The sequence below is a fragment of the Ogataea angusta genome, assembly GCF_019207475.1.
Source record: "Ogataea angusta isolate 61-244 chromosome Unknown 61-244_NODE_4_length_877678_cov_91.023368, whole genome shotgun sequence".
Taxonomy (NCBI): domain Eukaryota; kingdom Fungi; phylum Ascomycota; class Pichiomycetes; order Pichiales; family Pichiaceae; genus Ogataea; species Ogataea angusta.
The window spans coordinates 204773-231851 of NW_025065218.1; the positions used below are offsets into that span (position 1 = coordinate 204773).

Genomic DNA, 27079 nt, shown 5'->3' on the forward strand with positions numbered 1-27079 from the left:
TTGCTGCTAATTCCGATAAATAAATAATTTAGTCGCGACTTTTGAACAATAGTAGCACAATAGAGTGCCTTTTTTTAAGAGTCTTCGGTCAAGTCCAGCTCGATCCAGCTTGGCCAGGCCAGCTCTTCTATGAGGATGTGTCTTATTGCGCCAACCAGGAATTTTTCGATCTTGCCAATATTCCGTAAAACAGAGCCCTGATTCAGAGAAGGAGTGTCTTGGTGGCTCCCGAGTTCTCCTTCAATTTTTAGATTGCGAATTATGTCGATCCTATCGCGCGATGAAAGGACTGTGGGCGGGATTTCTGACACCGATGACTTGCGCGAGTCCTGACGACCCTCTTCAGCCGACTCATGGGCAACCTCTTCGTCGTCGATGTCGCACAAAAAGGAGATAAACACATGTTTCTGTATGTATGCCACCACTGCCAGGGAGTGAATCTGGAGATCGGTGATTTTCAGCCGAACGGGCAGCTTGATAAACTCGTGGGTGGGATAGTTGATCAGTAGGTTACAGACCACCTCGATGTATATGTTAGAATTAAACTTGAAATCCAGATCGAACTGTATGTCGTTGTCTGATCTTCGGGTGTCTTTTTTCTCTGGCTCTCGAACAGGGCTCAATTCAGGCTCCTCGTGGATTTCTCGCAAACCAAATGCTCCCAGTCCCAGGCCATAGGAGTTTGTTCGAGGGAGCAAAAGAGATCCGTGAGGAGTTCCCACAGGGCTCGAGAGACCTCCGACCAAAACACTCGCCGGAGAAGGGCTTCGAGAAACGTCAATTTGAGCTTTGGAGGATGCGCTAAGGGGTGTAACTGGAACCGGTTTGGGCTTGGGTGGCGCGACTGGCTCCATTTCGGAGTAAAAATCCTCAAACGGTTGATCTATATCTCTAATCGTGAGCTCCGGAGATTTGTGTCCTAAAGAGAACCTCACCACTTTCAGGCCATTTAAATAGTCAGGAAGTGCAATTGACGAAAGCTTCTCATTCAGGAAGTGCAATAATTGGGAATTTATGTTGGCGTCATTCGAGATGCTCTCCCAATCAATATCGAATGACATGGTAATAAATAATTATTTTCTCTGTTACTTTTTCTCGTACATCTGCAATGCTGAGATCTTCATTAGTGAGACAATTTGTCCGGTTCCAGTCCACTGGAAAGCAAGGCAAAGGTGTCGCTGTCATGTTTATGAACATGGGAGGTCCATCGACTATCCCAGAGACTTACGACTTCCTTTATAGATTGTTTTCTGACGGGGACTTAATTCCGTTTGGAAGATTCCAAAACTTTATTGCTAAAATCATTGCAAAGCGCAGAACTCCGAAAATTGAGTCCCATTACAGGGAAATTGGAGGCGGATCGCCTATCAGGAAATGGTCGGAATATCAGGCTCAAAAAGTTTGCGAGAAGCTGGATGTTGAGTCGCCTGAGACCGCACCGCACAAGCCGTATGTTGCCTTCAGATATGCCAACCCTCTAACCGAGGAAACCTATAAGCAAATGCTCAAAGATGGGGTTACGAGAGCTGTGGCTTTTTCTCAGTACCCTCAATTCAGTTACTCGACCTCTGGTTCCTCGCTCAACGACCTTTACCGCGTGTCCCAGAGAGTCGACCCAGAAAGACAGATTGAGTGGTCTGTGATTGACAGATGGCCAAAGAACGACGGCTTGACCACGGCTTTTGCTAACCACATCAAAGATTCGTTGAACGAGTTTCCTGCAGAGGTCAGAGACAAGGTGGTTCTTCTTTTCAGCGCACACTCCTTGCCGATGGAAATTGTCAATAGAGGAGACTCCTATCCAGCCGAGGTGGCAGCCACTGTGTACTCGGTGATGGAAAAGCTGAACTTCTCCAACCCTTACAGGCTTGTTTGGCAGTCCCAAGTTGGACCTAAACCTTGGCTTGGAGCTCAGACTGCAAAAATCACCAAGAAATTGGTGGATGAGGTCGACGACTCGCAAGCTCCAGGTGTGGTCATTATCCCAGTTGCCTTCACTTCCGACCATATCGAGACTCTGCACGAGATTGATCTTGAGCTGAAGGAAGAACTCGACGCTCCTCACAAGATGATCAGATGTGAGTCGCTGAACGGAGACCCTGTGTTCATTGACGGGTTGGTCGAGTTGGTGAAAGACCACTTGCAAAAGAATGAGCGCTACTCTAAACAGCTGCCTCTGGATTATATCCTCGGAAGCGTCGGCGCCAAGAATGTTTTTGAGCACCCATCCGAACTGTTTGGCGAAAAAAAGTAATGCTACTGTAAATATCATGAGCTGAAATTATATGAAGCTATTCTCTCTGGCCCGGCCTCTTGAAACCTTGTTCCATAAAAGTTAACACCTCGTCGTAGACTTTGGTTTTCGGCGCGTCTCTCTCCCTTCTAATGGACTCCTGTTTCGGTATTATTTCTTTGATCACGAAAACAAGGTCGTTCCATTCCTCTTCGTCGTCAACTTTGACCAACCGTTGATACAGTTTGCTCACCAACTGCTGCTTGTGTTTATCTTTGTCCAAAAACGGAACAACGAACTTGATAATCTCCTTGAACGATTTTCTTGACAGTTCGGAATCGGCCGCAAGTCCGCTGAACATGTCAATGAATCCGTTGTAAATCGCATTGTCTTTTGTAGCAAGCTCAGTGAAAAACAATTTGCACATATCCGCAATTCCAGGGTCTTCATTCACATACAGCTTTGCCATTTGTGCCAGTTGACCCTTGACCTTAACTTGACCAGCAAGAATTAGGAAAGTCACCGTCATCAAACAAGTTCTTTGAACCATAAGATCCTTATCTTGGAGGCGGCCATACAAGAAGTCTTTGCTCGTGTCAATGACATTGTTGAAACACACGGCCATGTCACCCAGTCCAAGGACTGCGTTACTCCGAACAACAGGATCTTCAGATGTTTCCATTATCTTGAGGAATAGACTAAGATTCTCTTCACAGAACCTCGGAGAAATGCACATCAATTTGGACAAACAAAGGATTGCTTGTCTCTGTAACCTCTTGTCGTTGTAGTCTTTTGGATGTGTGACAATCTCTTTAAGGAGAGGAACGAATTGAGTCAACAGACCGTTCTCACTGTAAAGCAGCTCCTTTTCCTTCACCACTTGCACTGCGTCTGTAAAATCATCTTCGGTGGTACCTCCGATCATGTCCAGCTCATTTTGCTGCTCGGTCTTCTTGTTTTCGGATGCTATCTTTCTATTTTTAAACTCAGTCTCACATTTCTCGAGATGAATGATGGTTTTCAATCCAACGTGTCCAATAAGAAATAAGAGCTGCGAAAGAGACGCCACCTTGTCTTGGGACTCATCAGACTCGGACGAAAACACATCGCTGGCCTTAGACTTCAAGATATTAGAGCATACCACATCGGGACATGATGATATGACATACATGGAGTTGAGGGCCTCTTCTGCCATTCCAAACCAGTTTCCGTCTTCTGTATACTGCAATAAAACAGCTGAAAGTTTTTGAGTGGCCTCGTCCTCTTTCGTCATTCTGTAGCCGTTGATAGAGGCCTTAGATGGCACAATTCTTCTCAGCGCTATGCATGAAAATCGACAAAGAATCCAATCCGTGTTTTCATAGTTGAGACCAACATTCAGAATCAAATCAAGTCCTTTCAGTGCGATCTCGTGGTCCGTAACAGAAAGCATGCCCAGAATTATGATTGCGCCTCTCTTCTGCCGCTTGGTAGCAGTATTGCTGCTAAAAAATTGCCAAAGCACCTGAACAACATTATGGTCAATGTAGTTTTTGGTATACAATTCGCCTAGTAGCTTTTCAAGAGACGCCAGATCGGCAACGGAGGAGCTAAACGTGAGCCTGATGAGATTTGATGCGAGGTATGATGATCTTTGTACCATTGATGACTTGTCGGGGGCAGTCAAATAGAGATTCTTATAGCAATCTATCAATTTGTCGACGACCATGTTACCATCCTCGTTGCTTCCTTTCATCCAAACCAGATGCAGCATCCTCTTGATGCCTATTTGGCAATTCTCAATTCCGTACGCGTCTGCAAGAACGAAGAATCCCATGGATTCAATAACCTCATTTTTGGATCTAGAATACAATAACTCGCAACACAGTGTTGTAGCTTTATGAATCAGCTTGATGAATTCAACAGCATCAGTATAATATTGATAGGTAAGAGAAACCTTGTTCACAACAGCAGGGTCGACGTTGGCCAGCGAGGTAATGATTGAAGATTCTGCTTTTTTCTCTGAATCGGACTCCTCGTTGGTTTGTGATTCAGACATGTCAGAAATCTTTTCAACTTTTTCATCTTCCTCCTTCTCGCTGTCTTCTTCGTCGACATCCATTTGGTCGTCGTCGCTATGCTCTGCATCGCTGTCATTCTGCTCTCCTGTTTCCTTTTGGTTTTCTTCGCCTTCGAATAAGTCAGGCTGTAACTCTTTGAGCTTTTCCTTGGTTTCTTCCAATCGCTTTTCCCAGACAGTTAGCTCGAGCCTATCACCATGCATGACATTATAGGGATGGGTAAGTATCAATGAAGTTAATAGTTTGATACAGTTTTTGCGCACAATTCCTGACCGGTCCTCTAAATGCCTCACCGCCAGCTTAGTCCATCTTAGTCTACGATCGACAAACTTAACCGTCATCTCAGTCAACTTTGTGATTGCCTGTATTGCCCTTGAGCGAACGTATGGGTTGATGTCCAAAAAGCGATCTTCCAAAAGTTCCAGAAAACTATCTGCTTGTGTTTTGTGCTCATCATACTCCTCCTGAGACTTTGACAAAGCAGTTATTATGTTTCCCACTGCTTCGACAACTGCGCATCTCAGAGTGAACGAGTTATTATCAAGCAGCTGAGCCACTAAAGATATTTGTCGCATAACAACTTTTGGACTGAGTTCTGAAAGTTTGACAATGAATGTGCTGATAGCTTTAGGACCGCTTGTGTCATTTTCGTTGAATTGACGTCCGCTGACTTCTTTTAATATTTCGTCTGTCAATTGATGGTGGTCGTAATGTTTACTCAAGGTATCAAGAAGTTCGGCCATGACTGTACTGGAATGTTGGAAGTAGGTCAAATGTTGCAGAATAGCATTTTGGACGTGCGATGCTTGACCATGGAATTTGATGGCCATGCAGATAGCTTTGAAAGCGTGCATCTTGACGGTGACAATTTTGGCTCTTTCCGGACTCTCCAGTAAGGCATTCACCGGATTCAAAAATAGAGTACCAACGAATAGATTGCGCTCGGGGGTTGTTTCGAACAACAGATTGAGTTTGAGTTTAAATACATCGATAATGGACACGAGAATGTGCTCAATCACGCTATTTGTTTTATTCCAATGATACTTCCCCTCGGAAGTCTTCAAACTTGTCTCTTCTCTTCCTAGATAGACAAGAAGAACGTGGATCAAGTACCCGTACAATTCCAGAATTTTGCGATGTGTAGCGAACATGTCAATGTCTCCAGAGTTGACTACCTGGTATGTCTGGTTAGTATGGTGCGACAAGGTACTGGATATCAGGTAGGCTAGCTTGTATTGAAGGCGATTTCCGAGTTGTGGATAGCAATGCGTCAGGTTCATCAGAGGATCCCAGAATTCCTCGTACAAGATGGCATTGCTTCTAACGGCGAGTTCTTGTGTGACAGCTTCCAAAAAAGCTTCTGGGTTCCTATTCCCATCGATCTCAAAGGTATCGATGTTGTCAGCAAACGACGTCAGCGTTTGTGACAGATTAAAATCAACTTCCATGATATATTTACAGTAAGATAAAATCGCGTTGTTTATATTTTTGTTTTAGATCAGGCAGAGTACACCAAAAATTTTTGACAGAAAAAAAAATAAATCAGTCCGTATGTCTGAAAGAAAGGTGATCAACAAGTACTACCCTCCAGACTATGATCCCTTGAAGGAAGAGAAAGTGAGAAAGGTGCGAAAGCCTGGTCCTGCAGGATGGCCAACGGTGCGATTAATGATACCTTTTTCCATGAAATGTCTGAACTGTGGTGAATATATTGGAAAATCAAAAAAGTTCAATGCTAAGAAAGAGAGCACGAGGGAAGACTATCTAGGGATACGCATTTTCAATTTCCACTTCCGATGTCCGCAATGCTTTTCTGATCTTGTGTTTCGAACCGACCCGAAGAATGGAGATTTTGAGTGTGTTTCAGGTTGTAGACGAAATTACGAGCGAAAAGAAGGCAAAATCGCAGCAGAAGAGACCATGGACGATATATTGAAGCGACTAGAAGAAGAAGAGCACAGAGAAATGCTGGCAAAGGAGGGGAAAAAAGAAAACGAAGAAACGGCTATGGAACAACTTGAGAGACGACTTAATGAACAACAGAAAGAGCAGGAGGCGACAGAAGAGATTCAGGAGCTTCAGGAGAGACACCGGCGCCTAGAACAGGCTAAGCCTAAAATCCTGGAAGATCAGGAGCTGCTGGATGAAAAGGAGGCACAGCTGGCCTTCAAAACAAAGTGCCCATCCAACCCGCCGACTGAAAAGCCCGCATTGGAGGTCGACCCGATTTCGCTGCTATCAGGATATTCATCGTCGGACGACGAGGTGGTTACGGTAAAACGCAAGAAAACATCTTTGGGAATACGGAAAAAAGTCAAGGTGTAGCTGATTCGCTAATTTTTGTACACTAATATACACGGGCTTAATCTTTCAATTTGGCGTAGCCCTTAACCATGGCATTACTGACACCCACGCGACGTCTTTCCAAAGCCAACAGTAAGTCTCTGAGAACCACAGATTGCTCCTCGCGGGCTTCTCTGTACCGTATACCATTGTCTCCACGAACGGTCACAGAATCCGATTTGGCTGAGGATTGCATCCAAGAATACTTCTTCTTGGAGCCGCTCATCATCAGAGAGGCTGTAATATTGGTCTGTTTGTGCTCTGCAATTAGATCCCCCTCCTTTTTGTCCTCATCAAGACCCAGAGCCATTCTTCGTTTTAACCGTTTTTCTTCTCTTTCTTTCTGTTTCGTGGCAATGTCTCTAAGTGCTCTGGATATTTCTGACTTTGTACCTCCCGATGATTGTTTCTGTTTTGTCCGTAGTCCGCGCCTTCTATGCCTCGAAACCACAAGCAGGTCCGTCACCAGACTAGACATATATTCCTCACAGGCACTCGACATGAGATTTATCAACTCCTCATCAAATTCCATTCGTCTCATCCCTTGCTCTTCCATTGTTTTGTTCATAAACCAGGCAACCTGTCCTGGACGAAGAAAGTCATTGGGACTGAGCTGACGCCTCGAAACCTGCAATCCGCCCATCATAGCTTCTTCTTCGGCACGAAGATTGACTCCTGCTGCCGCCACTGCATCTGCAAGTTCCTCAGGATTTTGCTCACCAAATCGTCCTGATCCTTTCTGTCTTCCTGGTGCGCGACGCACTTGCTGTGTTGGTTCCTGTTTTGGTCTGTTTCGTTGACTATCACCAGTTTGTTCCATTATATCGTTGATGTAGTCCATATTAGGAGATCCGACTGTAGAAATTGCCACCCCAGCACCGTCATCGGCTCCGCCTCCCGGAGTAGCGATTTGGGGCGTGCTGATCCTGCTTCCAGAAGTGGATCCGCCTTCTTCCATAATGAGTTGATTATACCAAATATTTGTGGCAATTACTATTACAATATCACACCGGGTAACCCTAAAACATAACTAAAAGACTGGCTGTGTTAGAAAAAAAAAATATTGAATATTTCGAACTCTATCCATGTCCTCTCGATCCAAGATCATCACGTTCCAAGGACACCAGAACTTCCGTAACCGCTTAGTGCTGGCTACTCTTAGTGGAAAAACGATAAAAATTGAAAAAATTAGGTCCGATGACCTCAACCCTGGTCTTAAAGACTACGAAATCTCGCTTCTTAGATTAATCGAAAATGTCACCAATGGATCTGTGATAGAAATTTCATACACTGGTACCACAGTCGTCTACAGGCCCGGCCTCATAATAGGAGGTGACTTTGTACACCAGTGTCCGGATGGGGTAGCCTGTGGATATTTTATCGAGCCAATGTTATGTCTTGCACCATTTTCCAAGAACAAATTCTCCATTTTATTTAAGGGACTTACTGCTTCCAAGGAGCATGTTGGCGTCGATTTCATCAAATGGGGACTGCTTCCGGTAATGGAAAAATTTGGGGTTCGTGAAGTCGAATTACACACTCTCAAAAGAGGGTCCCCTCCACTTGGAGGTGGTGAAGTGCATCTAATTGTCAATTCGCTTATTCCGCAACCAGTCACAATTCACGTCCTTGATTATCAGAAAATATCAGCGATTAGAGGGGTTGCTTATTGCACGAGGGTCTCGCCATCTGTGGCTAATAGATTGGTTGATTCCGCTCGAAGTGTGCTCAAGGCAACAGGTTGCGAGGTGAACATCACCACAGATGTTTGTCGTGGTGAGATCGCAGGAAAATCGCCAGGATTTGGACTCACTTTGTTCACCGAGTCCAAAAAGATACCGTTCAGATATGTGGTGGAGGATATAGGCACTGGAGGCGAGACACCAGAGGATGTTGGAGAACGCGTCGCATTGAACTTATTAGAACAAATTGATACCAGCGGCTGTCTAGGACGGAATCAGCTTGAGTTGGCCTTTCTTTACATGGTCATTGGAAAGGAGGATATCGGACGCTTACTCATAAATAAAGCTCAATTCGACGAGCAACTGGTCCTTTTCTTGAGAGACATCAAAGCGGTTTTCGGTACACAGTTTTATTTCAAGCAAAGCGACGAGTTCCAAAACTCCATGTATGCAACTGTCAAAGGTACCGGTTTCACAAACGCATCCAAGAAGATCGCATAAACGCATGGCATTACTTTAATGGCATATCCTGAAGATCATTAAACACCCTCTGTAATGAATCTTGCTGTAGTTCCCCGTATTTGACTTTTTCAAGGAACCAGTCCTGGAACGTTTCAGAGACGAGATATTTCGTTCTTTGAAACAGTTTGAACTCGGTAAAGAATGTGGATTTTACAAGAATGATGTAGGACAGAAGCTTGTTCAATTCTTCCACTGATTCGGTCAAGAGCTTAACGAGTTTGTCCACCTCGGACCCTCTAATGTCTGACTTGATTTTTATTTGGAAGAGTCGCTCGTTCGTTTTCATTATGCGGTTCAAAAGAACGTGAATTTGTTTTTCAGAAGCGTTTTTGAAGTTACCAAGCCTTTCAATGAGGAAGTGCAGCGAGGCCAGATAGTCTTGCAACTTTCTGAAATTTTCTACTGTATCCGAACTTAGGGTTGTCAATTCATCATCTTTAAGCTGCTTTGTTGTGCTGAAATATTTCATGACTTGCTTCAAAATGGTGTTGATAATAGACAAATTCTGGCTTTCTTCTGGCTGCACTTCGGAGATTGCCATGTTTTCAACACCATATAGATTCCCACTGTTCGAAGTGAACTGTCCCAAGTAGTATGAAAAGCGCTGGTGATCTTGAGACAAAGCCAGCTCTCTCTTTTCCATCCGTTCCACCAAAATGCACAATTTAGACCAAATGTCCGCAAACGTGCTCAAACTCGAGTTGATCGTGTGTAGGTTCTCCATAAAGTCAAGTTTCGTATGATCAACAGGGTTTTCGTTCCATATTTGCGTGATATTATTGACAATGCTATCGTTGTTGACCGTTTGCTCAGGCACTTGTGAATGTTCCTCAAGTTCAGGGTCCTGGTCGTCCAGGCCTCTCAGTACCTGGTCAAAGTTCATCCTGAACCGCTTGGGAATGCTGACCTTGATCGATTCGAACTCGTCAGTGAGCTCGATATTTGCAAATTTCTTCCAATTGGAAAAATCGTTAGGAACTGTCAAGAACATGATCACCAAATTCTCTTTGGAAAGTATAGGGTGTTTGCTTAATTGGTATAGGAATCGCTGTAGACTGCGTCTTCGTTTCTGGAGAAAAATAGAATCAGTGGAAGATGCTACTAGATCGTATCGTTAGTATTGTCCAGCAGGGAAAGCAGGTTGCAAAATACTTACACAATTTTTTGGGTGGCAACTCTGGGATCAGTCTGTAAGGGTACTTGCGCCACAACACTTCTAGAAGCCAGGCAAAATCACTGTATCTTCTGATAATTTTTGTTTCTGATCCGGCCGGCTTGTCATTTTGATAAAACTCGGGAGGAAAACGAAGGTTATGGCTAATGAGGTAATTGATGTGCTTGAAGACGAGGCCCTCCTTTTCAGGAATTTCTTTGACTCTGATTATGGTTTTTTCTTCTGTGTTATGATATCCCAGGGGATTGAATGATGCAACTAGCTCATCCGACCAAACAGAGTCTTGTTTCAAGTCCACTTCCTCCTGGTTTTCCATGTCCGATGACTCTGAATTAGCCAATGGATCTGATGAAGCCACAGGGTGGTCGTGAGACAGCTCACTGCCATTTGCTTGGCCACGATCAATATTCATCGCAGCGAAGTTATTGGCAAGGATGTCGTTGGAGTTGTAAGAGCTCCAGTTATTATCCTCCAAAATAGAGGACTGAAGATTCTGTATGCCGTGTGTGGCAGGCAATGCCCACGGGTCTTTGTCCATAAGTAAATCTGACGCTCCAAAACTGTTTTCTGACATCAAATGAAAACAAGGCTTTAATTAATCTGTTCGCTGTTGTAGGAATATTTTTATATGCGATATGTCAACTCTTGCACAAAAATAAATTCACTTGTTTATGACTTCAGCCTCCAACAAGAATACTTTTATATACCAGCAGGTGGATGCTTTTGAAGGGCAGCTCAGGGAATTTACAAATTCAATTCAGCAGTATGAGCCAAGCGTTGAGGTTGCGGCCAAACTGGTGGCAACTATGGACACGATCAACGATGAATTGACGCAGCTTGAAAGATTACATGAATTGAAACGAAACCAGGTATTTGAACAGAGCAAAGAGAATCTACGATTAAACGACGGAATGAGGAATATGCTTACATCACTGATAGAATGTCGAAAAGAATTAAATGATTTACCCAAGTTAAGCACTCATGAGCAATTGCAGTTGGAGAATTCTGACGAGGCCAGGAAACCGAAGCTGGATGCCGTGAAAGAACTTGTGGCATATGCCATGAAACTTGCCAAATTCTCCAAAATTCCGCGCACATTTGATGGCTTCCTATTGCCAAATAATTTTATCTGGCCCGGTGATGATAATATGAGACGAGGAATGCTCGCGACAGCGTCTCTGATGCCAGAAAAAATCGTACGGTACGAAAATGGTGAACCGGATGAACAAGAGGATATTCAAATGAAAGACACTGAGGAAACACAAAAACCAGAAGTTGAGGATGATGATGAATTTGTTCCTGAACGTCGCAATAGCTTCAAAACCTCTGCTAGCCCTGAGAAGAAGGACGCAGCCGAGATTATGGCTGGCATTGACCTTTTTGATGAAAGCGACGATGATTGAGCGTTCAGTCTTCTTTCTTACTCTCCAAATAAGAGCGCACATCCTTTTCAATGTTTGCCAACGCTGAGTGAACGGCGTCAATCTCCGCTTTATCAACCGCGGCATTTTCGTTGGCTTTGACCCATTCATCAACCTCTTTGGTCAATTTGTCATAATTGTCTTTGATCTCTTGAATATCAGGAACAACGACATTTTCCACTTGAAGCTCTTCTTGGTTGTCAAATTCTGGTAACTTACGCACAATGTCGTGGAGATCGGTGGCCGAATTGTAATGTTCTCTAAGCTGAGCCAGCGAGACTTCTTTGTCCTGGACCTTTGTAGCCTTGATTGGTTGCAAATGGTAGCTTTGCAACTTCTTGGAAGCTTGCTTCCCTAAAGGACTATCAAAGAAACCAATGGTAGCAACACAACATATGTGGACCCAGAAATAGCATGTTTTCCACAGGTTGAAAGAGGGAACAAATCTCAAAATCATGAACGGTTGCACAATGTATCCGAACGCCGATTGAGTAACAAACCAGCCGATTATATCATACAGGAACTTGTACTTTGACATATTAGAGCCATCCTTCGAACAGAAAATAGGACGCAGGTTTCGGCGGAAAATTTTGCCGACTGTTTGCATGAAGGCGCCAATAATGAACGTCATATAGTATCCAGGCATGGTACCGTGCCAGAAAGCAGATGTAAAGAATGTAAGGAAGGTTGGTAGCATTCCTGGCTTCATTTGACCGGTTTTAGGGTCTCGTTTGCATGTTCTCAAATAGATATAGTTCTTTAACCATTTGTTAGTATTCATGTTCCATGCCTCGAGACAGTCGTGAACATTTTGACCCGTTTCAAAAGCGTAGGGGTCAATGTTTTGAACTCTGTTCCAGTACATCTTGCCAGTCTTGGGGTCATATCCATTATAGCCCAAACCTGCAACGATGCAGCCAGCCTCGCTAATGGACCAGACAGAATAGTATTTCATCCTGTGGACAATTCCCAAGATCCACAAGAAGATGATTTTATAGAAAAAGGATTGCTGGGTGAATTCAAACGACAAGGCATAATCCAGAGTTATTATCGGTTTGATGTAGATCCATAAAACGGCCCAGAAAGCGCCCTGTGCCACTCGTTTCAAGGCAACACGTCCACTGCGCGGGATCTTGCGTTTGGAGTAACGTCCTGGTCTTTTTTCAAGAGGGACATCATTGAAAATATCGGTCAGAATGAATTTTTCGTAGTCGCTATAGTCAAAAGAAGGACCGGTAACCAGAGACCCATAGAAAAACACGTATCCGAGATAGTAAAGAATTGGTGGATAATTCAGGATTGCTCTGGATTTCTGGTATGTGTTTAGTTGATTGAATTTGTCGATGTCTTCGTGATAGAGTTGACCGTCGCTGATAGACCATCCAAAGGAGCTAAGCTTCATGACCAAAACCATCTGTGCTCCAGTAATGTCGATCGCTGACGGATCATAATCAGGAGCAAAAAATTGAGCTTTCAGATGGTTCACGCAGAGAAAGAGCATTAGCGCGATCAAATTAACCCACGGCATAAGCCTTGATTTGTAATACTTCACCAGGACGAACGTGAACAACGCATTGAACAGCAGCACAAAAAACCCAGACCAAATCTCAAGAATCAAAAAGATGTACACGGCACTGACCGCTATAATGTAGTAATTCTTGAAGTGTACTTTCTGATCTGGAATCCGTTTGAAGATCGCACTCAGCGGAAATGACAAAAATAGGCATGTCAGAATTTTGCAAGACCCCTCGTCAAGGCCAGACAAACCAGAAAACTTGGCAATTGCCAATTGGAAAGGATTGTACATTGGACCAGATTAGACGATATCCAATTTTAGTGCCTTTTTTTATTTTATAAAACGTCGATCGTCCAATTTTTCGTTAATGCTCAAAACTGCTGGAAGAGCGCGTGCGCTCCATCTCTCGAGCCTATTGAGGCCATCGGAGCAGTCGTACACTCTCACCAAGAAATTCAATCATCCTCAGTCTCTTATGTACGAACTGATATCACAGGTCGACAAGTACCACGAATTTATTCCCTATTGCACAGAGTCGTTCGTGCGAGCGCGCGACAACCATGGACAGCCGTTGGTGGCAGGGCTACGTGTGGGATTTCAGCAATTCGACGAAGAGTTTACGTGTGACCTACAGTGCAAGCAGCCTGAATTGATTGTGGCTCGTTCCATCACACATTCGTTGTTCAACTTTCTGGAAACTAGATGGACAGTGCATACTTTGGACGACGAGCACTGCAAGGCTGTGCTGAATTTGCGCTACAAGTTCAAGAACGAGCTCTACAATCAGTTGAGTTCCTTCTTTGCCACCAAGGTTGCAAATTTGATGTTCCGGTCATTTGAAAAACGTGCATTTGAGGTGGCTCAAGGCAGACTGTACGGCAACTAAATAGAAGTCTAGAAATAAATATCCTGGAAAATTAAATCTTAATGATTTCCGTTAACGGCCGTTTATTCGAGTACGACTCGCGCCTTACTGCTTTTGAGTTTGGAAACGTGCGACATCCCAACGTGTTAATATTCGTAGGCGGCCTGACCGATGGATTCCTAACAGTTCCCTACGTTCCGACTCTTGCTGAAAAGCTCGCTATTCACAATTGGTCGGTCATACAGATCCAGCTTTCAAGCTCGTATACTGGATATGGAGCCAGTTCGCTGGCGCAGGATGCTAAGGAGATCTCAAGACTGGTGACCGTGCTCAGAAGCTCTGATTCCGAGATTGGAAACAGGAGAAAAGTAGGTATTCTGGGCCATTCTACAGGAAGCCAAGACACCCTCTACTACCTTTCTAAACTTGAACGAAGCGCAGAAACGAGCATTGACTTTGGAATCCTGCAAGCTTGCACTTCTGACAGAGAGGCGCTATTGCAATTCATGGATCCGGTTGTGTTGGAAAACAGCATCAAAGTGGCCAAAAATCTAATTGATAAGGAGAAGGGGAAGCAGTTCATGCCGTACGATCTATGTCCAGATGTATTTGAGTCTCCTATCAATGCTTACAGGTGGTACTCATTGGCCTCGGAGCGCGGTGACGACGACTTTTTCTCTAGCTATCTGGGGCCAGAGGACCATAAACTCACGTTTGGTAAGGTCAATCGGCCGCTGCTGGTTCTCTATAGCGGGAAAGACGAGACAGTTCCAACGCACGTGAATAAAGAAGCGGTTATGGAAAAGTTCAAGGCCGCGACTGACCCCAAATGGTGGTCCCCTTTGAGCACTGTGGTGCCTGGGGCATCTCATAATTTAGGCTCTGAAAGCTCTGCGGGAGCCGCAGAATTGGGACTGGAATTGATAGTGGAGTTCGTCTCCTCGATAAAATAGTCTCTGCTGTAAACTCACTACACTGCCGCCAATAAGAACAAGTTTCTTGAAAACTATTTCATTAATTTTTCCGGGCTTCTACGGTTGTGATTGCTATCATTTAAAACTTCCATGCAGCAAGTGACGTTGTGCTGCTTGGAAAAATTGGTGTAACACAAAAAAAACATCAATCTTACAATTACGTTACCTCATACAGGAGGCCATTGAAAGCCAGAATACACGGCTTTGTTGACCTACAGCTCACGGATAACCCAGCAATGTCCGTGAATGCTAGCACGTTCGAATTCACTGTGCTTGGGTGTTCAGGAGGCCCTGTAGCAGGGAAAACCTGCGCTTTTCTCCTGAAGCCTTCGTCAATATCATTCGAGCAAGCTCTTGAAAATGAAGTGGATTGCATTCTGGCACTTGACGCGGGCGCAGGTGTCGAGACAATTGCCGAAATGATTACAGATTGCCGAAAAAACACGGCTTCGGTTTCATCTTACTTTAGTCAACTGTACAACAATACCGAGGATCTGAACTACTATAGCGACAACATCGGATTGATGAACCCTCACCCTTTTGAGGCTGTCTCAAAGATCTCTGCCAAATCCAGTTTACAACTTGCAAAAGGCATACTCAATTGCATGTCTGCCTATATTATAACGCATCCCCACCTTGATCACGTGTTGGGACTCGTGATAAACTCACCCTGTTTCACGCGACAAACACCAATTTATGGAACTCAGCAGACGATAGACAACTTGAAGAACCATATTTTCAACGGCAAAGTTTGGCCAACATTGTCGTATTTGTCCTTCAACTATCTACAGCCTTGCACTGAAAATTTCAGTGTCACAGAGTCAATCGCAGTGGAGACTTTCCATGTGAGCCATGGAATAACGTCATCCACAGAGTTGTATAAGAGCTCAGCGTTTTTGTTCACAGAAACAAATGATAAGGGGAAACTGCTGTTTTTCGGTGACGTCGAGAGTGACTTATCTTCAAATACCAAATACAATCAACACATATGGCTAAAAGTGGCCGATCACATACTCACAAATAAACTCAAAGCGATTGTGATAGAATGCTCGTCCGTGGACAAGAAACCGGGACAGCCTCTCTTTGGCCACATGACGCCCACCAACCTGATCAGTGAACTGCTGAATTTACAAAATATTTGTCTCGAGAAGAAAAAAGCCACCAGACACCCCTTAGCCGGCCTCAATGTGCTTATAATACACGTTAAGGAAACTTTCGACCATCTCGGCGACCCTCGAAAGCAGGTACTTGAGAGCCTGAGAAGATGGAATCAGAAACACGATTTGCGGATAAATTTCACTATTTGTATGCCCGGGATTAGCTATATCATATAAACGACAAGACGACCTATAATTGTGGTAACCCGTAGCCCGTGATATGCTTGGCAAAGTCCCACTTCATATCCTCGCACCTGACGTCTTTGTGGAACTCGATATTCTTCGTCGTCTTGTCCACCACGCACAAGGTGTACTTGTCCAAGGACCTTGCGTCTCTATAAAATAAGATCTTCATACAGTCTTTCACCAAGTTGACGGCGTCTTCTTTCGTCAGCTTCTCAACATCTTTCATGGTATCTGCCTTTTTCCTAAGCAAGGGGATTGCCAAGTGTGCCCCAAACCCTGTTGCTAGAGACGGAGAAGCGTAAGCCACGCCCAAAAGATCGACATATTTCATGAATGGCTCGCCTTCTTCGTCGAAACCAGCAACGATACACGCGTTCCACAATGGATCCATCTTAGACCGGCGGTTGTATAGCACTCTGGTGAGATATTCGTGAACGTAACTAGCTTTCAAATTATCCTGTTCCATGTCGTAGGAGTCCTCCACTGCGAGGTCGTCTAGAATTCTTTCCAAATATTGCAAATCACTGATATCTCCAGAAATCCCAACAATTGTCTCCGAACCAACCCTGATAATTCTCTCCACATCATCCAGTTTCATAAGAGATCCATAAGCACCCATATTGTCTGCCGCCATGACGACACCGTCTTTATAACGGACAGCAATAACCGAGGTACCTGTGATCATTGGTTGTTGGGTGTGCATCGAGGGGAAGTCGGCATTGGTGCGAACGTTTTCCGGGCGCTGATTGCTTGCCTGCGCAATTTGTGTATTGTATGGGCCATAGACAGAGTCCAATGGTTTTCCCCAATGGAAAGGATCGTGATTCATGATTGAGTGGCAAAATAATTCTCGATGGATTTTTTTGAAAAGGTCGATATCTGGGTCGACCGACGCAAGATTGGGTATGATCGACTCGGGCTCGAAATCCGCACAAAGAATAAATAATTTACATCATTCATCATGAGAGTGTCAGTTCCAACGCTAGCCAAATACGTCCCTAGTATCAAGTTTGTGGGAGGGCCCCATGTGATAACCAGTAAGTATTTACTCTATGAATCCTAACGTCAGAAAAAACCGGTTCTCCAAGCCCACACCCTTGTGCTCCAAACCAGCTGATGCCAACAAAAGCAGGATCATCCACCGCTTCCAGCGCTCAGAGTACCTCAAATGTTGGACCAGTTCCGTTTGAGAGCAGAAACTTTCTGTCCTCTCGTTTCAGATACAGTCCATTAGATGAGATAGAGATTGAGGATGTTAACACGGGGGGAGCAGAATACCTTATAAGATAAAATTGTTTCACCGAAGTGTATCTGAAATTCGTGACACTGGAAGCAAGATGTTCGGATCTGGCCATTTCATTGCAGATTTGTTTGGCTGAAGACGTCACATATTCACACTATATAGCACCTGATCGTCAATTGTATCAACTCAATGTCATGTCACCGTTCTCACCTCTGAACCTCACACCCCTTACCAATGTTGAGAGCTGTAGCGAGACCTCCCGCGACCGATTTGGGCCTCAATTCTTGCGAGCATATTAATTCAATTTACTCTTTTGATACCAAACTCGTGTACCCCTAAATCACAAAAATTCGTAATATATTTTATTTCAACTTCCTATTTTTCCATGTCGCAATCCAGATACGACTACGACGAAAATTCGGAAACGTGGCCGTATTTCGCACTGACTAGTGTGCTTGTGCCTCTTGTGCCGGCCACTTGGTCATTGGTGAGGGAAAACCTCAGTCGTGGCTCGCAAGACGCGGACGAATTACGCCCCGTGTCATGGTTTAGACCATACAACGAATCGGCGCAAAAACACTACAAGAGCAAAAAGCGCACCAAAAGCATCTTTTCGCGCAAATTTGTTCTTGTTGCGTTGGGCTGGCTGCTTGTCGCTGGAATACTGTACCAGATCATGGTACAGGAAGTGGTCGTCGGAGAAACAAACTTTGATCCATGGAAAATCCTTCAAATCGACGAATCGGCTTCTGAGAAGGTCATTAAGGCTGCTTACAGGAAACTGTCTCTGAAGTTCCATCCAGATAAGGTCGACACGTCCAAGATGACCCCGAAGGAAATTGAGGCCGTCGATTCTGCCTACGTGCTGATTAATAAGGCATACAAGGCCTTGACGGACGACGCCGTTCGGGAGAATTTCCTCAAATACGGCAATCCTGATGGACCGGGAGACGTGAAGCACGGGATTGCGTTACCGAAATTCCTCATTGAGGGCAAGATTTCGCCTCTACTTGTGATAGCTTACGTTCTTCTTATTGCGATTATTTTGCCTAGCGTTGTTGGCTCGTGGTGGAACGGTGTCAGATCGTACACTAAACAAGGACTTCACGTTGACACTGCTGCCCACTTCCTAGATATTCTGATCAACTATAATCCTGCCAAACTATATCAGATTGAGACGGTGCTGGAGTACCTTAGTTCCGCTACCGAATACCAATCCATTGACAAGTCTCTCACTCCCGAAAAAGTTTTGGAGCTGTTGCTCTCTCATTTGGACAGGAAGACTCTCGAATCCAAGGACGAACAGTTGAAACTGGAAGTCGTGGCCATGACTCCGAAATTGATTATCGGGTTTATCGACATTGCATCAAATTTCAGAAATACTGATATCTGTTTGAAACTAGTGGAGGCACACAGATGCATTATTCAAGCTCTCAATATTGAGAACAACGCCACGGCTTACAAATACAGACAGATTCTGCAGCTTCCTGGCGTCGAGCTGGAAAATCTGAATACCAAACAGCCAATCTACACTTTGGGCAAGTTGCTAAAAAATCCAAGTGTAGAGCCGGAAAAATTCCTGAACTGTGCAAACACAGATGAGGTCCTCAAAATCGCCTCTCAAGTCCCACTAATTGAGCCTCTCGAGTGCAAATTTAAAGTCACCGGCGAACCTTATGTTCCTCCTAATTCTACTGTGCACATCAGCTTGAAATTTTTGGTCAAGTCTCCAGCTCATAAATCCAAACCAGAAATTTCTAAGCTGACCGAAGAGGTGCGGGAGACGCAACTCAAAGAGCAGGAAACACTGGAGACATTGAGAAACCCAATGAAGATTGTGGAGGACCAACCGGCAATCAAGCTTTCTACGGCCCCTGTTTATTTCCCTGATCCAGAATATTTGAAAGAAAACAACGGATGGATTGCCTTTTTAATCATCCAGAGAGATGGAAAGCTCGGAGAGAGTCCACAGTACGTTTCCAAGGTTGACCTTTCCAATCTCCAGCTGACTCAGGAAGAATTTTTGGAGTCCAAGGCCGTCGTGTCCACATTCAAATTCCCCCTTACTGCTCCTACACCTAATGAGGAAGGAAAGTTCCAATTCCGTCTTGCCTTGAGGCATTTGGTCTACTTTGGCTCAGATGTGGACATTCCTTTGGTAATGGAAGTCGAGAATAAGCCAATCGAGACGGCTAACAAAGATCTGTACGAAATTGAGGATCCAGAAGAAGACTCTCTTGCTGGAGCCTTGGCCCAGATGCGCGGCGAGAGCGTGCGTAAGATCGAGGACGACTACAGCAGCTCTGACGACGAGTCTGATGAAGAAGAGGAGGAAGAAGTCGACTGGACAGATATAGATACAGATACCGATGTGGAGGAGGAAGAAAAGAAGAAATAGATGTGGTCGAATGTCATTAGCTATTACCCCGTATGATTCTATTTGCATAATCGAGTAGTTGTCCGTTACCTTCCTGGGTAACGAAGAAACGCTTTCTAGCGCGGTCTTTCCAAACAATCACGCCAATTTCCTCACCATAAGTAAGCAGCTTTTCAAACTCCAGGTCTGTAGAGAAGTCTTTGTAAAGATAACCCTTGAATGTTTGGATACGGTCAAGCTCCAATTGCCAAAGTTTGATTTGATCCACCACTGTCGGCGGTAATATTTCGAGCTCTATTTGTCTTTGACCCGCAGCGTTACCGATAGAGCTTTCGAGTTCCAATTTGCGTGCCAGTTTGTCTTCCGCTTGCTTCACCATCCAAGGATGAGCATGAGAGCCCAAATAGTTGATCATCTGGTCTGCGGTGATTCCGTTAATCAAAGCGCGACGAACTGATTCTCTGGTGATGACCCCAGTAACCATGTTTGCGAACCGGGCTTTGAGATGCACAAACAGGTTCAAGATGGCAATCTGCAATGGCGAAGAAGTATAGCAGTATATCTTGAAGTTTGTTTCCACCACGATGGTGCCCTGATTGTTGCTATTTTTCGAGTTGGTGATTTCTTGATCAATTGCAGCCGCTGAAGTCTTGAAATTCGTGTGCTCAGATGTGAGTGTCGTTGCCAATCGTGTGGGATAGAATATCTTCTTGTTTGTCTTCGAAGGAGTGTAGATGAGTCCGTAATCAATAAGGTCGTCCAGCATTATCTTCTGAGTGTCACTCAAGGGCTCCACCGGGTACCCTTGTCCGAGTTCCAGGGATCCCAGCATGAAGATGAAATTCAGCACCTCGACTGGGTTCATCATGAGTTTTTCAGACATTTTCAAGTATTGCAGTAACAGTGTCCAAATTTGAGAGTTGATGTCCTGCAGAAGAAACTGGAACCCGTTTTGTGTAATGAGTAAGTTTTTCAGCATTTGTATGGAGGACGATTGTTGCAGTTTCGGATGAAACTCGTAGTCATCGCCTAAATGCTCTCTTTGTTCTCTGTCCGATGGAAGCTCCATCAAGCCGCTGTATCTAAGCAGAGTTAAAACTCCCACACTGGGCAGCTCTTTAGTTTCTGAGCCAACCATGAAATGCAATATGCTCTCCCACCTGTGCAGACAATACGTATCCAGAAACTCAACGCTTATGGTTTCTATACTCTCCAAGTTGTTGTCCTCCACAACCTCGTTTGCGTCTCGACTACCTGTCAATGCGTTTCTGAAACTTTGTCTAAACGTTGGATTGAGCGAAACAAAGGGCAATTGCGTCGTCTGGCCAGTTTGGGGATGAGTGAATATACGTCTTGTTTCTTTGAGCAAGTTCAATGCCTTAAGTCGCTTTAGCGAGTCGTTTTGATAGATTTTGCTCAGATTGCGCGACCCGTTGAAAGAACTGGATTTGATCCACCTATTCAAATCAGTAGAGGGAATTGCCGTGTCTTGGAACAACATGGTCATAATGTAAAACTTTGCGAGCGATGGCAATAAGCGAAACACTGCCAGACAAGTCTCGGGCGACCTGTAAAGCTGCAAATGAACAGTCTCTGGTAAGTTATCGAGATACTCATTAATTGTCGATTTGAAGAGTTCTGACTGGCCCGACGATGCTGACGGCTCAGACATGTTGAAGATGGACCAAAAAAAAAATCACTTTTAAATACAAATATATAGCCCAAAAAAATAATTCAAATTTTTTCTATTGATAATACATGTCCTTCGAGGATCTGCTGCAGCCGTCCTACAAGGGGAAATCTCTGACGGATCCCATAAACACCGCCGAGGATAAGTGGAACTTGCTTCCAGCTTTTCTTCAGGTGAAAGGATTGGTGAAACAGCATCTTGACTCGTTCAATTTCTTTGTGGACACAGATCTGAAGAAGATCATTCAAGCCAACGAAAAGGTGCTGAGTGATGTTGATCCGGAGTTCTATCTGAAATATCTAGATATTCGAGTTGGCTACAAGAGCGGAGGGAACCCGAATGAGACTGAGGTTCTCCTTCCACCTCACGAATGTAGACTCCGTGATCTGACTTATAGTGCCCCCATCTACGTGGATGTCGAGTACACCAGAGGGCGGAAAATCATCATCCACAGAGATCTTGAGATTGGGCGCATGCCCATCATGTTGCGGTCAAATAAGTGCATATTGAACGGCAAAAATGAGGCCCAAATGGCGTACCTCAACGAATGCCCTTTGGATCCTGGAGGATATTTCATTGTCAACGGTACAGAGAAGGTCATTTTGGTCCAGGAGCAATTAAGCAAGAACAGAATCATTGTTGAAGCCGACGAAAAGAAGAACATTGTGCAGGCTTCCGTCACTTCCTCTACGCACGAGAGAAAATCCAAAACCTATGTGGTGACGAAAAACGATAAAATATACCTCAAACACAACTCCATTAGCGAGGAAATACCGATCGTGATTGTCTTGAAGGCGGCTGGTCTTGTCTCGGACCTGGAGATTTTGCAACTGGTGTGCGGTAACGATTCGGTGTACCAAGATCTCTTCGCTGTGAACTTCGAAGAAGCAGCCAAGTTGGGAATATATTCTCAGAAAGAGGCTCTTGAGTACATTGGACGTAAAGTGAAAACCATCAGAAGACTCAATGCTCCTAAGCTCAGCATTCTTCAAGAAGGTATCGAGGCTATTGCTACCACCGTCATCGCGCACATCACTGTTGAGAATCTCGATTTCAAAGAAAAAGCCCTGTATATAGCCATAATGACGCGCAGAGTGATTATGGCAATGCACAATCCAAAACTAGTTGACGATAGAGATTATGTGGGTAACAAGCGGTTGGAGTTGGCAGGACAACTGATGTCTCTGTTGTTTGAGGATCTATTCAAAAAATTCAATAATGACTTCAAGGCCAATCTGGATAAAATCCTCAAGAAACCAAGCCGTGTTTCTGAATTTGACGCTTTGCTCCACATCAATATCCACTCCAGCAACATTACCACGGGGCTGAATAGGGCAATCTCTACAGGTAACTGGTCGCTCAAGAGATTCAAGATGGAAAGGGCCGGTGTTACCCATGTTTTGAGTCGGTTGTCGTACATTTCAGCCCTGGGTATGATGACACGAATTTCGTCCCAGTTCGAAAAATCCAGAAAAGTGTCTGGACCCCGTGCTTTGCAGCCATCTCAGTTTGGTATGCTCTGTACCTCTGACACTCCTGAAGGAGAAGCTTGTGGACTGGTGAAGAACCTAGCATTGATGACTCACATCACTACTGACGACGAAGAAGACCCTATCAAGAAACTTTGCTACATTCTTGGTGCAGAAGACATTTCAGTTATAGATAGCTCTACTCTGCATAACAACGGGACTTTTGGTGTGCACTTGAACGGTACTCTCATCGGTACTACCAGATTCCCCAACGTGTTTGTGTCCAAATTTAGACATCTGAGAAGAACTGGCAAGCTCTCTGCTTTTGTTTCTATCTTTACCAACGTCCATCAGTCGGCGGTCCACATTGCTGCTGATGGTGGCAGAATTTGCAGACCGCTCATCATTGTGGAAAATGGCAAAGCAAAAGTCACCGCAGAGCATCTCAAACGTCTCCGCGATGGAGAGTGGTCCTTTGACGATTTCCTCACCAACGGGCTTGTTGAATATCTGGACGTTAACGAGGAAAACGACTCTCTTATTGCGCTATACGAAAGAGACATCACGGGCAGCACTACACATTTGGAGATCGAGCCTTTCACTGTTCTTGGTGCTGTGGCCGGTTTAATTCCATATCCTCACCATAATCAATCGCCAAGAAACACATATCAATGTGCGATGGGTAAGCAGGCAATTGGAGCGATCGCCTATAACCAGTTCCGTCGGATTGATACCTTATTGTATTTGATGTGTTACCCCCAACAGCCAATGGTGAAAACCAAGACGATCGAACTGATCGACTACGACAAGCTGCCGGCCGGTCAGAATGCTACCGTTGCCGTTATGTCGTACTCGGGTTACGATATTGAGGACGCATTGGTGCTCAATAAAGCTTCGATCGATAGGGGATTTGGTCGCTGTCAAGTGCTGCGGAAGACGACTGCTGTGCTAAAGCGATACCCCAACCACTCAAAGGATATTCTGGCGGGAATGAGAGTGAAAGAGGACGGAAAGCCAATATTCCAACATGAAGCTTTAGGCCCAGACGGATTGGCCGAAGTCGGCGTTGAAGTGCAGAGCGGACAAACATACATCAATAAATGTGTTCCAACAAATGCAACCGAGAGCGTTGTTGGAGGACAACCTACCATCAACCAACAGCAACAGCATAGAGAAACTCCCGTCAACTACCGTGCCCCCGTCTCTAGTGTTGTTGATCAAGTGATGATGTCTGTGAGCGACAATGACCAGGCACTGATCAAGGTGTTACTGAGACAGACCAGACGTCCCGAGCTCGGCGACAAATTTTCGTCTCGTCACGGACAAAAAGGTGTGTGTGGTATCATCGTTCAGCAGGAAGACATGCCTTTTAACGACGACGGAATCAGTCCAGATATAATCATGAATCCACACGGTTTTCCATCTAGAATGACGGTTGGCAAAATGCTGGAGCTAGTTTCTGGCAAAGCAGGAGTTCTGGATGGGTCCTTACAATACGGAACTTGCTTTGGCGGTTCGAAGCTGGAAGATATGTCGCAGATCCTCATCGACAAAGGATTTAACTACAGCGGGAAAGACATGCTCTACAGCGGAATCACGGGAGAAGCGTTGCAAGCGTACATCTTTTTTGGTCCGATCTATTATCAGAAACTGAAGCATATGGTGCTGGATAAAATGCATGCCAGAGCCAGAGGTCCTCGTGCTGTGCTGACAAGACAGCCTACAGAAGGTCGTTCCAGAGATGGTGGATTACGTTTGGGAGAGATGGAAAGAGATTGCGTGATCGCGTATGGTGCGTCGCAGCTGTTACTGGAGCGTTTGATGTTGAGTTCGGATGCGTTTGACGTCGACGTCTGCAACTCTTGTGGACTGATGGGTTACAACAGTTGGTGTCCATCATGTAAGACAAGCGAGGGAGTGGTCAAAATGACGATTCCATATGCTGCAAAATTGCTGTTCCAAGAGCTGATTTCGATGAATATCGCACCAAGACTGAAAATGGCTGACGTTTTCTAGACGGAGTAAATAATTTGAAAAATTATCTGATCTAAAATTTTTTTTGAATTTTTCTGAAAAAATTTAAAAACTTTATCTACACTATGGCTAAAGCGAAGAAGTCCACCAAAAAATTCCAGGCGAAGAACCTGAAGAGCACAATTGAGCAACGGAAGAAGGTACAAAAGTACAACAAACTTCACAAAAAGAAGGGCTCCTCTGGTTCTGCTCCTCAACCTGAGGACAAAAGAGATAAAGAAATTTTTGAGGATATGGATGTCGAAGAGTTTTTCGATGCCGACATAGATGTCCCTAAAAAAGCAGCTTCAAAGAGCCAAAAGGATGAAGATAGCGAAGATGATAGCAGTTCTAGCGGCAGCGAAGCAGAGCTCGACGCGCAAGATCTAAAGGACTTGGAAAAAGACGATCCAGAGTTTTATAAGTACTTGCAGGAAAATGACAAGGATCTGTTAGATTTCAAGCCTGTCAATCCACTCGAAGCAATGAGCGATGATGAGGATGATGAAGATGTGGTAGAAGAGGAAAGAGCGGAGGAAGAAGAGACCAGAGAGGGAGACGCCATTGAAGTGACACTAGATATGATTAAACAGTGGGAGGCCAATTTAAGGTCTGACCAGCCTACCATCAAAACCTTGAAAACAGTCGTCATTGCTTTTAAGGCTGCAGTCCACACAGGATCCTCAGGAACTTACAAATATAGCGTTACAGACGAAAAAGCTTTTCACAAGTTGATGTTCCTCGCATTGCAACAACTAGCTTTAAGTGTTCAGAAATTGGTGCCCTACAAAATTTCGTCTCACGGTACAAGAAATTTACCTTCGAACAAGAAAGTCGCCCAAATCAGCACCCTTCTCAAGTCGCATGCAGGATCGTTGATTTTGCTCCTCAACGATATCACCAACACCGAGACAGCCACGTTGGTGCTGAAGTCCGTTCAAGAACTGCTTCCATACTATGTTTCTCACAGAAAGCTCATCAAAGAGATGATGAACGCCGTGGTGAACGTTTGGAGCTCTTCTCAAGACGTGGAAACGCAAATAGCGGCATTTGCGTTTCTCAATAACTCCAGCAGAGAATTTCCAAAAGCCATTCTCGAGCTAGTTCTGAAAACCACCTATTCCAGTTTCATCAAAAAGTGCAGAAAGACCAATGTCCACACAATGCCTATGATCAATTTCCAAAAGAACTCGGCCGTGGAGCTTTTTGGGATTGACAAGACTCTCAGCTTCCAGGTCGGATTTGAATACATTCGTCAGCTGGCTATTCATTTGAGAAACAGCGTCAACAACACCACCAAGGACAGCTACAAAGCAATTTACAACTGGCAATATTGCCACTCGCTAGATTTTTGGTCTAGAATGATTTCCGTTCACTGCCACCCAGAGACGGAAAAGGCCAACAAGAAAGAGAGTCCCCTGCGGCAGCTAATCTATCCTCTGGTCCAGGTCACTTTGGGAGCTATTAGACTGCTACCAACAGCCCAGTTTTTCCCCCTACGCTTCTATCTCATTAGATCCCTCATTAGACTATCCCAAAACACAGGTGTGTACATCCCACTCTTTCCACTAGTTGTCGAAGTGCTCAACTCCTCGGCTGTCACCAAAAAACCAAAGCACGCTAATCTCCAGGCCGTTTCGTTCGATTACGTCATCAAGGTTCCTAAGCAGTACCTCGGGAGCAGAGTATACCAGGAGGGACTCATTGAGCAGGTTGTTGAATTGGCGGCCGAGTTCTTTGTTCTGCACTGCAAAAGCATCGCTTTCCCAGAGCTGATCACCCCGGCTGTGATTTATTTGAGACGCTACATGAAGAAATCCACCAACATCAAGCTTGTGAAACAGCTGGGCACCCTGGTGGAGAAACTCAACGCAAACGCCAAGTACATTGAGAAAGAGAGATCCAGTGTTGAGTTTGGACCTAACAATAGAGTTGAAGTTGGTATGTTCTTACACGAAGTCGATTGGCAAAAGACACCATTGGGAGCATACGTTGCAGTGCAGCGTGAGGTGAAAGAGACTCGTGAAAAGGCTCTGCGCGAATCTCTTGAGAGCGATGTTGACGGCGGAAGCGGTGGAAGCGACGTGAGCGACGCTGAAGAGGTCGATGTAGACTCTGAAGAGGAAGAATAAATTTTTTTGTATACTGGCTGTC

The 27079-nt window shown here is 44.7% G+C and overlaps 19 protein-coding genes across 19 annotated transcripts; 11 read left to right on the plus strand and 8 right to left on the minus strand.

Annotated features, from left to right (window-relative positions):
• Positions 1 to 74: 74 nt before the first annotated feature.
• KL928_002087 (uncharacterized protein) lies at positions 75 to 1061 on the minus strand (the record flags this gene model as incomplete). Its single annotated transcript, XM_043202524.1, has 1 exon — positions 75 to 1061. The coding sequence occupies one exon, from the start codon at positions 1059 to 1061 to the stop codon at positions 75 to 77; it is 987 nt and encodes a 328-aa protein (XP_043060292.1).
• Positions 1062 to 1108: 47 nt separating this feature from the next.
• Positions 1109 to 2254, plus strand: KL928_002088 (uncharacterized protein; the record flags this gene model as incomplete). Its single annotated transcript, XM_043202525.1, has 1 exon — positions 1109 to 2254. One exon carries the CDS (start codon positions 1109 to 1111, stop codon positions 2252 to 2254), a length of 1146 nt encoding a protein of 381 aa, XP_043060293.1.
• A 37-nt stretch (positions 2255 to 2291) lies between these two features.
• On the minus strand, positions 2292 to 5741 carry KL928_002089 (uncharacterized protein; the record flags this gene model as incomplete). The annotated part of the gene is made up of 1 exon (XM_043202526.1): positions 2292 to 5741. One exon carries the CDS (start codon positions 5739 to 5741, stop codon positions 2292 to 2294), a length of 3450 nt encoding a protein of 1149 aa, XP_043060294.1.
• A 103-nt stretch (positions 5742 to 5844) lies between these two features.
• On the plus strand, positions 5845 to 6618 carry KL928_002090 (uncharacterized protein; the record flags this gene model as incomplete). The annotated part of the gene is made up of 1 exon (XM_043202528.1): positions 5845 to 6618. The coding sequence occupies one exon, from the start codon at positions 5845 to 5847 to the stop codon at positions 6616 to 6618; it is 774 nt and encodes a 257-aa protein (XP_043060295.1).
• Positions 6619 to 6655: 37 nt separating this feature from the next.
• On the minus strand, positions 6656 to 7594 carry KL928_002091 (uncharacterized protein; the record flags this gene model as incomplete). Its single annotated transcript, XM_043202529.1, has 1 exon — positions 6656 to 7594. The coding sequence occupies one exon, from the start codon at positions 7592 to 7594 to the stop codon at positions 6656 to 6658; it is 939 nt and encodes a 312-aa protein (XP_043060296.1).
• A 127-nt stretch (positions 7595 to 7721) lies between these two features.
• Positions 7722 to 8819, plus strand: KL928_002092 (uncharacterized protein; the record flags this gene model as incomplete). The annotated part of the gene is made up of 1 exon (XM_043202530.1): positions 7722 to 8819. The coding sequence occupies one exon, from the start codon at positions 7722 to 7724 to the stop codon at positions 8817 to 8819; it is 1098 nt and encodes a 365-aa protein (XP_043060297.1).
• A 10-nt stretch (positions 8820 to 8829) lies between these two features.
• KL928_002093 (uncharacterized protein) lies at positions 8830 to 9831 on the minus strand (the record flags this gene model as incomplete). The annotated part of the gene is made up of 1 exon (XM_043202531.1): positions 8830 to 9831. The coding sequence occupies one exon, from the start codon at positions 9829 to 9831 to the stop codon at positions 8830 to 8832; it is 1002 nt and encodes a 333-aa protein (XP_043060298.1).
• A 94-nt stretch (positions 9832 to 9925) lies between these two features.
• On the minus strand, positions 9926 to 10588 carry KL928_002094 (uncharacterized protein; the record flags this gene model as incomplete). The annotated part of the gene is made up of 1 exon (XM_043202532.1): positions 9926 to 10588. The coding sequence occupies one exon, from the start codon at positions 10586 to 10588 to the stop codon at positions 9926 to 9928; it is 663 nt and encodes a 220-aa protein (XP_043060299.1).
• Positions 10589 to 10685: 97 nt separating this feature from the next.
• Positions 10686 to 11417, plus strand: KL928_002095 (uncharacterized protein; the record flags this gene model as incomplete). The annotated part of the gene is made up of 1 exon (XM_043202533.1): positions 10686 to 11417. One exon carries the CDS (start codon positions 10686 to 10688, stop codon positions 11415 to 11417), a length of 732 nt encoding a protein of 243 aa, XP_043060300.1.
• A 4-nt stretch (positions 11418 to 11421) lies between these two features.
• On the minus strand, positions 11422 to 13242 carry KL928_002096 (uncharacterized protein; the record flags this gene model as incomplete). Its single annotated transcript, XM_043202534.1, has 1 exon — positions 11422 to 13242. One exon carries the CDS (start codon positions 13240 to 13242, stop codon positions 11422 to 11424), a length of 1821 nt encoding a protein of 606 aa, XP_043060301.1.
• Positions 13243 to 13318: 76 nt separating this feature from the next.
• Positions 13319 to 13837, plus strand: KL928_002097 (uncharacterized protein; the record flags this gene model as incomplete). The annotated part of the gene is made up of 1 exon (XM_043202535.1): positions 13319 to 13837. One exon carries the CDS (start codon positions 13319 to 13321, stop codon positions 13835 to 13837), a length of 519 nt encoding a protein of 172 aa, XP_043060302.1.
• Positions 13838 to 13878: 41 nt separating this feature from the next.
• Positions 13879 to 14769, plus strand: KL928_002098 (uncharacterized protein; the record flags this gene model as incomplete). The annotated part of the gene is made up of 1 exon (XM_043202536.1): positions 13879 to 14769. One exon carries the CDS (start codon positions 13879 to 13881, stop codon positions 14767 to 14769), a length of 891 nt encoding a protein of 296 aa, XP_043060303.1.
• A 257-nt stretch (positions 14770 to 15026) lies between these two features.
• On the plus strand, positions 15027 to 16124 carry KL928_002099 (uncharacterized protein; the record flags this gene model as incomplete). Its single annotated transcript, XM_043202537.1, has 1 exon — positions 15027 to 16124. The coding sequence occupies one exon, from the start codon at positions 15027 to 15029 to the stop codon at positions 16122 to 16124; it is 1098 nt and encodes a 365-aa protein (XP_043060304.1).
• A 13-nt stretch (positions 16125 to 16137) lies between these two features.
• Positions 16138 to 16962, minus strand: KL928_002100 (uncharacterized protein; the record flags this gene model as incomplete). Its single annotated transcript, XM_043202540.1, has 1 exon — positions 16138 to 16962. The coding sequence occupies one exon, from the start codon at positions 16960 to 16962 to the stop codon at positions 16138 to 16140; it is 825 nt and encodes a 274-aa protein (XP_043060305.1).
• A 132-nt stretch (positions 16963 to 17094) lies between these two features.
• On the plus strand, positions 17095 to 17423 carry KL928_002101 (uncharacterized protein; the record flags this gene model as incomplete). Its single annotated transcript, XM_043202541.1, has 2 exons — positions 17095 to 17134; positions 17203 to 17423. 2 exons carry the CDS (start codon positions 17095 to 17097, stop codon positions 17421 to 17423), a joined length of 261 nt encoding a protein of 86 aa, XP_043060306.1.
• Positions 17424 to 17761: 338 nt separating this feature from the next.
• Positions 17762 to 19774, plus strand: KL928_002102 (uncharacterized protein; the record flags this gene model as incomplete). The annotated part of the gene is made up of 1 exon (XM_043202542.1): positions 17762 to 19774. One exon carries the CDS (start codon positions 17762 to 17764, stop codon positions 19772 to 19774), a length of 2013 nt encoding a protein of 670 aa, XP_043060307.1.
• Positions 19775 to 19790: 16 nt separating this feature from the next.
• KL928_002103 (uncharacterized protein) lies at positions 19791 to 21425 on the minus strand (the record flags this gene model as incomplete). Its single annotated transcript, XM_043202543.1, has 1 exon — positions 19791 to 21425. The coding sequence occupies one exon, from the start codon at positions 21423 to 21425 to the stop codon at positions 19791 to 19793; it is 1635 nt and encodes a 544-aa protein (XP_043060308.1).
• Positions 21426 to 21511: 86 nt separating this feature from the next.
• KL928_002104 (uncharacterized protein) lies at positions 21512 to 24928 on the plus strand (the record flags this gene model as incomplete). The annotated part of the gene is made up of 1 exon (XM_043202544.1): positions 21512 to 24928. The coding sequence occupies one exon, from the start codon at positions 21512 to 21514 to the stop codon at positions 24926 to 24928; it is 3417 nt and encodes a 1138-aa protein (XP_043060309.1).
• Positions 24929 to 25011: 83 nt separating this feature from the next.
• On the plus strand, positions 25012 to 27057 carry KL928_002105 (uncharacterized protein; the record flags this gene model as incomplete). Its single annotated transcript, XM_043202545.1, has 1 exon — positions 25012 to 27057. One exon carries the CDS (start codon positions 25012 to 25014, stop codon positions 27055 to 27057), a length of 2046 nt encoding a protein of 681 aa, XP_043060310.1.
• Positions 27058 to 27079: the final 22 nt, after the last annotated feature.